At 43.1% G+C, this 11,410-nt stretch overlaps 2 protein-coding genes across 2 annotated transcripts; both read left to right on the forward strand.

Annotated features, from left to right (window-relative positions):
• The first annotated feature begins 8,107 nt into the window (after nucleotides 1–8,107).
• Nucleotides 8,108–9,745, forward strand: LOC137829376 (uncharacterized). The gene has a single exon (XM_068636182.1). The coding sequence runs from the start codon at nucleotides 8,108–8,110 to the stop codon at nucleotides 9,743–9,745; it is 1,638 nt and encodes a 545-aa protein (XP_068492283.1).
• Nucleotides 9,746–9,793: 48 nt separating this feature from the next.
• Nucleotides 9,794–10,621, forward strand: LOC137829377 (uncharacterized). The gene has a single exon (XM_068636183.1). It carries the CDS (start codon nucleotides 9,794–9,796, stop codon nucleotides 10,619–10,621), a length of 828 nt encoding a protein of 275 aa, XP_068492284.1.
• The last annotated feature ends 789 nt before the right edge of the window (nucleotides 10,622–11,410 follow it).

The following is an 11,410-nucleotide window of genomic DNA, read 5'->3' on the forward strand; positions in this document are numbered from 1 at the left end:
GGGCCCAAAATAGGGGTATTAAGAATCATATGGAAAACTTCCACTTGATCCATCTGTCTAAAAAACAAAACCAGGTTCGGCTAGGACTGTGGGCGGCAATTGTCAGCTGCATTGGGAAACAAAGGAACCTGGTGATTTTTAAGGAAGGGGTCCCCGATGCTGATGAGATTCTCCAGAATGCACAATTACAGTCCTAGCTATGGTTGAAACACAAGGTAGTTGGTTTTTCGTATGCGTTCTCTGACTGGATTTTGAACCCGAACCAATGCCTCCTTGCTGTGGTGTGAGTGCCCTGGTTCACCTAGTGTAATATGGTTAGGGCACTTGGTTCGGGAGTGGCGTTAGTAGGGTGGAGCTTTAAACGGTGTATTGGTTGTAGCTGGTTTTTTGGGCGGACAGGGGTTTCTTTTACTGGTTTTTGCTGCAGTAATGCTAATCCAAGGCTCGCTAATACCTTGCAAGTTGTTGGTATATTTCTGATTCTGATATATGTTGTCAATTGATTGATGATAGGAGGATGAAGGCTGCCATTTAAGGAGAGGTTGGAACCGTAAGCAGGACGTCTGGAATGGCTGCAGGTGGTCGCGGTTATGGAGTTGGGTTGTGTCTGCTCAGCCGTAAGTACACTTCTTTCTGGTGATATAGGTGTGCTCATACAGCTGGTTTGGACGGGTGAAGGTTGTGGCTCACAAATGGAACATAGCTTTATTGGGCCCTTTGAGTGTGGAGGCTCTGTTTCTGTTAAGGGGGGTTTTGAAGGACTCTGGTTTTAATGTTTTTATTGGTCTCAACTTAAACCAACATGTGCAGTCCATACACAAGTTACAGTGGTTGTGGCATGCTGGTACATCAGTATGGGTATTGCTTTGCAGCTACAGGGGGCTGTCTTGAACTAGGATTTTAACCCAATAACCAACTTATTATCATGTGCTACTATATATTTTGTTTTTGCTGTGCTCAAGTTGTGATCTAGTTTAATATCTTTTGTTGTGTAGAGTGCATATGTTCTAAGGTCTTTTCCTAGGAATGGCCGTTTCTGTTGTTTTGTAGGTTTTGTGAGTTTTTTTCTAGTATATGGGTTGGGACACCAAGTGTCCCTTTTAATTCATTTTAATTCTTTCCGATAAAAAATAATAATAATTTGATTGGTAATTCTAATCATCATTGCATTAGTTATAGGTACTTCTGCAAGGAAGATTGTATCATGTGCATACTTAAAAGTTGATAAAAAATGTGCACATTGAAAAAACTTCCTCTCAAAGTTTTCCTCTTTCCGCCTTGAATATTTTATACATGTGTTTTGCCGTTGTCTCCCTCATTAGTTCTCTCAATGCCTTAACAACAATTGTAAAAAAGAATAGCGTAAAAAATCATCTTGCCTCAATTTCATTTCTAAACTCTCTTCTCCAACTGACATTTATAGTAATAATTTAAATTTAATTCAACTTTATAAAATTTTGTTCAAAATTTACATTTAATTATATATTATAAAATATTTTAATTTTAATAATTAATAAAAATTAGTGTATTAAATACGAAGATAAATTACTTAACCATTTCAATAAATACGCAACATAACCTGAAAATATATACCATCAACATCATCAATTGATGACTATTTCCATGCTACCTCTTGTGTAATTTTTCTAAAGATTAGTAAGAATGCAAAATTATTGAATCTCTGTCCAACGATCATTCCAAATTGCAACAATCTTTGACTGTTATATGCTACAAAAACTATGAGGGTGACCATTCTGTAATTGATTAGAAATCTACAATGACAATCATTTTACAATTGCAACCTATCAAGTATGATGTGATGATGATTATCCACTGCGAAAACAACAATTCTAAATACTTAAGTCGAAAGAAAATATTTTTATGCGATAGATTCATTGGAGAGGTTTGGCTTGTTGGTTGATCAAATATATTGATAAAACAGAAAATAGATTAAAACAAAAAAAACTTAAAGTGTGATAAGCTATATAGTTTCTACGATTATTAAAGTCCCCCATATAATACTTTTCATTGTATCTTCATTTAATTAGCGTTACCGTTTATAACACTTTTTTACTCTACCCATCAAATATCTAGTAAATAGATTTTCAGGTATTTAAATATAGAAATTTGCTAGGTATCTAATCTCTTTATCCTTTTTTGCATAATTTACTAATTGAATGATTTTCTTATTTAATAAGTAACTTAATTATTTATTTCCAACGTTGAGTGATTCTCAGCTTAAATAACATACTTATTACTAATATTTTTATAATTTTCAATTAAAAAATTAATATATTAATAACTAATATTTATCAATAAAAGGCAATATATTATTCTTAACGATTATTAATTACTTAACACTCTCTTGTTCATTGAATTATTATTATTATTATTTTAAATATCTCATAAAAATCCATCAATTTATTTTAAAACAATCCAGTTAAATTTTAAGTTTTAAATTTAATTAATTTTATATCATTCATATCAAGAATTTTTTTTCTTTATCATCTATCGAATCAGTGTTCGAGACCCAAGAGTCTATTTGATCATCAATCCAATCACCATTCATGTTTTTTATTTTTATTATAAAATGTTTTTTATTTTTATTTTTGACACTGAAATTTTTCTAGAAAACTCTAATATATTTTAAGGAGTAGACTTTTTTAAATTTAATTAATTTTATAAAATATAATTTATACTCAATTATATATTAAATCTAAACTATCTTTATCATGTAATATATCCAACCCAATATCGGATGGAAGTAATTAATTTGAGTCTAATAACTCATATAAGCTATGAATGTGTGATGATTAATGGTGAAATTGAAGTATGAAAGAGACCTAAAAGGGAAAATGAAAAAGAAATGTTGTATAAGAAGAAGTGTGAGTGGTGAACATCGACAACCTTACGATGTGACCCGTACTAGATGGTCCTGGTTTGAAAGCAGCGTGTGAATTTATAATAATTGAAAATGGGTATGGTCGGTGATTTCATTGTTGGTGGCCCACCTCCCACTGTTGGCGGTGCAGCTTTTACCTGAAACTTCGTCCTCCACCTCCTAATTCTCTACCCACACCACACTTCTTTTAATTCAACCCTTTTACATTTTTCACACAATTTATTTCTTCTCATTATTTAAATAATTCCTCGCACACAAATTATTCCTTTTTCTAGAAATAAAATTAGATAAAACTCCTCTTCTCGTCATTGATTCGTTATTTCTAGTTTCTCTTTTCAAAACAGAAATAATTTTCAGAAATATTTAAATTGGAAATAGTTTTTTTAAAAGTGTAGAGTATGGGATCGAACCCAAGGCAGGGCTCACGTAGTCGGTCGGAGATGAGCAAAGTGATTGGTTTTGGTTTTTTAGACTAATCAGTTTTATGCACGAGACTCGGGTTGTAGAATGTAGAGTCTGGGGTCGAGTTCAATCCACATATCTTGATATTAAAGGGTTTTTATTCCATCAGAGCAAATTAAGGAAATCTCGATTAATCAACGGGTGAGTAAAGGAGAGTAAACTCACTTCCTCTGCACAAATATTGTGTGAGTTTGAGTAAGTGCTATCTCCTCTCGCTTGATCTTATCTTTATGAGAATGAAGCTCTCAAGTGACGATCTTCCACTTATCTTGGTGGTTACCACCCATCAAGTGGCATGATCACCACTTTTCTTTTCCATAAGTTTCCTTCTTCCATTCTCCTTCATTACGCCTTCCATTTCATTGTCTTTGTCTTCTTCCTTGGTTTTGCTCTCGGTTTTGTCATGATTAATTAAGTTTTGCATCCATTCTCACCATATCTTGTCTTTTATCTTTGTCTTTGTAAAATGAACCTTCACATCTACTTAACCACTTGGTTAATTTAATGTCCAGTGAGAATTTTCCTAAGGTTTTCACTCTTAAATTCCTAAAATCTCAATCATAAAAGTAAAGTGTCACCAAAATGAAAACATCTAAAAATCAACTCAGATCACATATGCTTCCACATTTCTTCCTAACATACCCTCCAATATCTTATCCATCAACTGTTGATATGTTGCCCCAACATTCTTTAATCCAAACGACATCATCATCATATAACACAAATTGGCCAGACTTCCCCTGAACGTTGTCTTATCTTCGTCTCGTGGGTGCATTTTGATTTTATTATAACCATAAAACTTAAAAGCTCACATCCCGACACTCCATCTACCAAAGAATCAATATTTGGCAAAGGGTATGCATCCTTAGGACAGGCTTTGTTCAAATCCGTAAAGTTTGTGCACATTCTCCACTTACCATTACTTTTTAACACCAATACTACATTCGCCAACCATGTTGGATATTGAATTTCCCTAACATGCCCACTACTTCGTAACTTTTCCACTTCTTAATCCACTATCATTCTCTTCTCCTCTCCCAACTTCCTTCTATGTTGCACCATCGGTTTAGCTTTAGGATCAACAGCCAAATGATGGCACATAAAACCAAGATCAATTCCCGACATGTCACCTACTGACCATGCAAATGCTCCCAAATTTTCCCTCAGGCATTTCACCAACCTCTCCTCCTCCTCTACTTTTATTTTACTACTTATCTTCAAACTTTTCCCCTCCCCGATCTTTATTATTCTAATCTCCTCTGCTGGCTGTGGACACTCCCTTTCAAAGTCCACCCACGGATCCACCTTTTCTCCTTTTAAGATACCTTCCCTCTCAACATGCATACATCTCCTCCTACTTTTTAGACTTCCCTCATAACACTTCCGTGTTGCCATTTAATCTACTTTAATGACTCTCACACCTCCTTCTTTCGTAGGGTACTTCATTTTCAAATGCACGGATGATACTATTGTTCCCAACTTATTTATTGCAGGTCTACCTAACAATATGTTATAAGAAGAAGGTGTATTTACCACCATGTTCCTTATTGTGATCGTCTTAGCATTCCTTTCTTCCCCAAACTTCATTCGTGCCTCCAAATACCCACGTACTTGAACCGGGTCTCCTGAGAAGCCTACCAGCACCCCCATCATAAGGCTCCAGATCATCTACTAAGCCTCCCATGACCACAAATGTTTCCCAAAAAAATAATATCTATCGAACTTCCTTGATCCACCAGCACTCTGTGAACCCATCTATTCTTCATTACGATCAAAATTACCACAAGATCATTATCATGTGAAAAAACATCTCTTAAATCCTCCTCCATGAAACTTAAAGATGGCATCTGCATATCTTCTTCTGCTAGCATCATGACTAATCTAGCATATCTTTTCCTCTTTGCACTTGACGAGCCTCCTCCTGAGAACCCACCAGCAATAGTGTTTAACTCTCCCAACGTCGGTTTTTCATGCTTATCCTCCACTCCCCCGTATGCACGCTCCGTTATCACCATATATCCTCCCTTCTCTCTTTCACCCCCTCGGCATCATTTGCCTTGAAAACTTTCAGTAACCCTTGCCTAAATAAACTCTTTATCTGTCTTGACAAAGTAAAACAATCCTATGTATCATGTTCGTACTTTCTATAAAAGTAACACCAAGCATTTTGGTTTCTTCCCATATGCTTTGTCGTTTTTTCTGGAAAGCATAACAATTTAGCAATATCGACATCTTTCACAATCTCTTCTTGTGACGCCACCAATTTTGGGGCCTTCCATTCGAACCTTCCTCCCTTCCTATCACCTACTACTTTATTCCCACCATACGGACTTGTGAAACTTCTATCTTCTTTTCCCTTGAATGGCCCACCTCTATTTTCCATTGGTCGGATCCCGAATTGTGGACCCTCATTCCTCTTCTCTTCCTCCATTTTTTTCATGGTAAATTCCTCCGCCTTGATGTGCAACGTTGCCCGTAAATTAATGGTTGCCATATCCTCCACCCTTATTTGTACCAAGGATTCACCGAATTTTCCCGCTCATAACCCTCGAATAAAGGCTTCCACACACATGCCCTTGTTTGACATTGGAATCTGGGCCACCACTTCATTGAATTGTCTCAAAAACTACTTTACATATTCCTCTTTTGACTGTTTCACTTCGAACAAATCAACAATCCCAGGTGGTTTCATCTTGTTTGCCACAAAATGAGCAACAAACAATCTAAAAAATACCTTCAACAACGTAATGGATCCTCCCAGCAAATTACTGAACCAATCCAATGTCGTACCCACCAATGTACTCCCTAACATTTTACATTGGACCGCTTTCGATCCACCACAAATCAGCATTTGAGCCCTAAATTTTTTATATGGGCATTGGGATCTTCCCTTCCTGCTAACGACCCCATCTTCGAAAAAACATATCCCGATGGAACTGGCTCCGCCAATATTTCTTCCAAGAATGGCTAAAAATCAGGATCCACTTCCTCCTCCTGCTGAGCATCCCCAGTTGAAGCTCCTTGTTCCTTCTTTGCAGTCGTTCCTGCAGTCTTGCCGATTCTTCCATTCTCTCTCTTGCTTCCGCACTTTCCCTTCTAATATCTTCCTGAGCCCTTCTAAACTCCTTTGCGCGCTCCTCATTTTGTTTTCTCATAGTTTCCATCATCTCCATCAACGCCTGAGCCGCATCAGGCATTGCACCATTCGCCTCATCCTCTATTGCTGCTCTTCGAGAGCCTCTCATGATTATTACGTTCGTGGCACAAGAAAGTTTTACCTGAGCCCCATGGGCACCAAATGTTCTAGCCAAGAGAGATGTCTCCTTACTAGAGCATATAGTTAAGTCAGGAAGAGTGGTTTCTAGCCCTAGAGTGTTGTGTTCGTCTTCTTCCCTTTTCTTCTTTGATGTATATATTCCATTATCACTAAATCTAACCTTGTTCCTGACCTTCTTTTGTAGTAAATGCTCTTCTTTGCTCACCTACTGATTATTCAGAATTTCCTTGATTTAGTCTGATGAAATAAAAACTCTTTAATACCAAAATTTGTGAACTATCCTTCTACACACTACTTTGGGCTCGACCCAGACTCTAAAAAAGATACATTATTTTTAAAGATAGTTATATCAATCTTAATAGTTTCGTTGTGTTTTCTGAAGCATTTTTTCTTTCATGTATCGGCTATACACATGGGTAAAACCTACATGCTTAATATTTGGACTGCTAATTTAATATATTTTTAAAATTTTAAATACGTAGATTTATAAGGTTTTTCATGTTAACAACCAAACAAAGACAATTAAAGTATTTAAAATATATATAAAGTGACAAAATGTGTAAGATTTCATTATTGATTGGTTCTGGATTTAAAATTCTGCCTTGTGCTGAGATGAAACTGGGATATTGTGATTTTGAAGATTGTTTGTCCGACGGAATCAAAAAAAGCTATCATATCACTATCAACTATTATCCCATTGAAATCAGATGCCTAGATATGTAAGAAATGTAGGGTTTAGTATTGTTGTACCGGTACTGGGCGAGGCTAGGACCTGCCTGCCTGCCCGATAACCAGTCGGTCTGCCCGAGAGACCGAATGGCCGAGAGATTTGGATGCTTGGCCGAGAGACCGAGTGGTTGAGACCTTTGCATGCTTGGCCGAGAGACCGTGTGGCCGAGAGATTTGGATGCTTGGCCGAGGGACCGAGACCTTAGAAGACCTAACTGGGACGGTCGAAGACCACATGGATTTGGCCGATGGCCGACCCTCACCATGAGAAGGTGGCCGATGGCCGAACCCCGTCACAATCAATTCTCAAACCAAGATCAATGAAGCTAATCCACCATCAAGAATTAGGTAATGCAACCCTAAGCGATATCCACCTCGATAAACAGGCCCAACAAGGTAGGCCCATTAGAATAATATAAATAGCACACATTCCAAGGAGTAAGGTACGTCATTTATTACTGTTCACCTACCTGAGAGCTGACCACCCGCTTTACTGACTTGAGCGTCGGAGTGCCTTCGCAGGTACCCCCACCATCCGGTGTTCACCCGACGACCGAGTGCCGAGTGCTGAAAGATAAGCAGGAGGACGAGAAGAATCCCAGTTCATCACCCAGTCACCTGCCCGTACCGAAGGAAGGAGAAGAAGACTTCAACAGTTCTCTAGGTCCCATCTCCCTAGCAGGAACAATTGGCGCCCACCGTGGGGCCGAGGGAAACTAGCTGAAGGAAAAAAGTAGATGGTTTCAACAAGAAGCATGGAAAGAATGACTGAAGCCGACCAAACAATGCTGCTGCTGTCTCTCCAGAGGGAGATGGCCGAGATGCGAAGAAAGGCCGAGGAGGCCGCTCATAAAAATGAACAAGAGCTGCAAGTTCTCCGCAGGGAGAACGAAGACATGAGAAAGAAGCTGGGGGAGGGAGGACCCTCTGTCATACCGACGAACGTGGTCGGCAAATCCTACACCTCTCCGCCTGACCCAGATGTGGCCGAGGGGACGAGGGGCCGACCCCCTCCCCGCGAGACTGAGATGGGCGACGAGTCATGCCTAATCAGGTCCACCCGGACGACCCTGACGGTCGACCCGAACCGCCGACATCCCTTTACCAACAACATCATCGAAGTCCCGCTTCCTGAGAAGTGGAAGGGTTTCAACCAAGACCGATACGACGGGTCGACCGACCCGGACGAGCATATGGACGCCTACACCACCCATATGAGTCTATACACCTCAGACGATGTCGTCTTGTGCCGAGTGTTCCCCACATCCTTGAAAGGTGCAGCCCTTAGTTGGTTCACCAAGCTCCCACCCAATTCCATCGACAGCTTTGCCACGCTCGTCGCAAAGTTCGAAACGCAATTCGCGACCAGCCGACCACACCATCTGACCTCCATCGCTCTGGTAGGCATCCGCCAGGAGAAGGGAGAGTCGCTGAGAACCTTCGTGGATAGGTTCAGTAAAGTGGCGATGAGCATCCGGAATTTGAGTCCGGATGTCGCCATGCACCACATGCTGACGGCCCTGCGCCCGGGGCCCTTTGCCGACAACCTGTGCATGCAGCCGGCCGACAGCCTGGACGAGCTGAGAAAGAGAGCTGCTAAGTACATGCAGCTGGAAGAGCTAAGAGAATTCCGTAACCAGGCCCGTGCCGAGGCCGGTGGGGAGAAAAACAAGGAAGAGAAGGATCGTCAGGGGCGACCGGGTCAAAGGAACAACCGACGCCAGGAAAACCGAGATCGACCGATCCGTTTCTCAAGGTATACACCCCTGACAACCGAGTGGGGAAGGATCCTGGACGAAGCCCTTAACGCTGAGCTGATCCCTCCCCCAAGAAAGGTGGCCAGCCCAAATAACGCCGACCGGAGGAAGCAGTGTCGGTACCACCAGAACACCGGACACTCAACCGACGAGTGTCAGGCCCTTAAGGATAAGATCGAGGAACTTATCCAGGTCGGGCATCTCCGCCGGTTCGTCAGGAATGGCCGAGACCCACCAGGCCGGGCGGATCCACCCAGGCGGACGAGGTCACCTCAGCGCGGCCGAGAAAACCAAAATAACAGAGGCGACCGACAACCCGCAAGGGCCGATCCCCCTCGAAGAGACGATCCCCCCAGGGAGGCCGATAGGAGAGGTAATCGAGAGGTTATCAACACTATAGCCGGCGGCTTCGCCGGGGGAGGAAGCACAAACAACGCCCGAAAGAAGCACCTCCGGGCGGTACACCAGGTAAACGCTGTGGCATTCCGACCGAGAATGCCACCCATCACGTTCACGGACGAGGACTTCAAAGGCGTAGACTACTGCCAGCAGGACGACCCGATGGTGATAGCGGTCGACATAGATCGATTCACCATAAGGAAGACCCTTGTGGACTAAGGAAGTTCGGTAGATATCCTCTACTGGAAAACTTTCAAGGCCATGAGAATGGCCGAGGCCGAGATGATGCCATACGACGACCACGTGGTAGGATTCTCGGGCGAAAAGGTGGGTATTAAGGGGTATATCGACTTGTACACCACCTTCGAAGAGGGGAAGAACACCAGGACCATCAAAATCCGATACCTGGTCATCGACGCCAACACCTCCTACAACATCCTCCTCGGCCGACCATCCATCAACCGGCTGATGGCCTTAGTATCAACCCCTCACCTCGCAATGAAATTTCCTTCAAAAACAGGGGACATCCTCACGGTCCACGTAGACCAAAAGGAAGCACGAGAGTGCTACGCCAAGAGCCTCCGGGTGGAACCTTTAAGGGCCGACACCTCTCCCCTCAGAGTAAGGAAGTCCTCCCGAAAAGACCGCTCTCCCAGGAAGGACCGACCGAGGGAAATCAAGCCAACCGTGGCGTTGGTGGACCTCGACCCCCGGGCGACCGAAGACAGACTGGAGGCAAGAGAAGAGCTAAGGAGAGTCCCCCTCCTCGACGAAGAACACAGCACGGCTGTAGGAACAGCCTTGGCAGCGGCCGAGGCCGAGATCATGCACGCCGCGCTAAAAAAGAATATCGACATGTTCGCTTGGACGCCGGCCGATATGCCGGGTGTGAGCCCCGATGTCATCACCCATCGGTTATCAATATTCAAGGAAGCCCGCCCGATCTCCCAAAAAAAGAGAGACTTGGGCAACGAAAAGCGACTCGCGGCAAAGGAGGAAGCCAGCAAGCTCCTGTCGGCCGGCTTCATAAAGGAGGCCCGATACACGACATGGCTGGCCAACGTCGTCATGGTCACCAAGCCCAACGGTAACTGAAGGATGTGCGTCGACTACAGAAACATCAACGGCGCATGTCCGAAGGACACCTACCCCCTCCCGAACATCGACCGCCTGGTAGATGGAGCGGCCGGCCACAAAATTATGAGCTTCCTGGACGCTTACTCTGGCTATAACCAGATAAGCATGCACCCAAGGGACAAGGAGAATACGGCCTTCATGACGGCCGACGCCAACTACTACTACGAGGTCATGCCGTTCGGCCTCAAAAACGCAGGGGCGACCTACCAGCGTCTCATGGACAAAGTTTTCAAGGGTCTGATAGGCCGGGCGGTAGAAGTCTATGTGGACGACATAGTCGTGAAGCCTGACTCGTTCGAGCAACATCTGAAGGATCTGGACGAGGTCTTCAGGGCTCTAAGGGGAGTCAACATGAAACTCAACCCCGAAAAATGTACTTTCGGGGTGGAGGGAGGAAAGTTCCTAGGCTTCATGCTCACCCACCGAGGGATAGAGGCCAACCCCGAAAAATGTCAGGCCATACTCAGCATGAGAAGTCCGAACACCGTGAAGGAGGTACAACAACTCCTTGGGCGGCTGACCGCCCTCTCTCGGTTTGTCCCCCGCCTGGCCGAGAGGACGAGGCCGATCGTTCAGTTGCTCCGAAAGGGCAAAAAATTCGTCTGGGACGACCATTGTGAGGAAATCTTCAAACAATTCAAAGAGTTCCTCACATCCCCGGCCGTCATCCAGAAGCCGAGGCCCAACATCCCAATCCTGGTATACCTAGCAGTCTCGGAGGAAGCAGTCAGCGCTGCCCTAGTGCAG

This window comes from Phaseolus vulgaris, chromosome 7, assembly GCF_000499845.2.
Source record: "Phaseolus vulgaris cultivar G19833 chromosome 7, P. vulgaris v2.0, whole genome shotgun sequence".
Taxonomy (NCBI): domain Eukaryota; kingdom Viridiplantae; phylum Streptophyta; class Magnoliopsida; order Fabales; family Fabaceae; genus Phaseolus; species Phaseolus vulgaris.

What these genes read in the sequence shown, in the direction of transcription:
- LOC137829377 (XM_068636183.1), top strand. Translation starts at nt 9,794, where the DNA reads ATGGCCGAGGCCGAGATGATGCCATACGACGACCACGTGGTAGGATTC.
- LOC137829376 (XM_068636182.1), top strand. Translation starts at nt 8,108, where the DNA reads ATGGTTTCAACAAGAAGCATGGAAAGAATGACTGAAGCCGACCAAACA.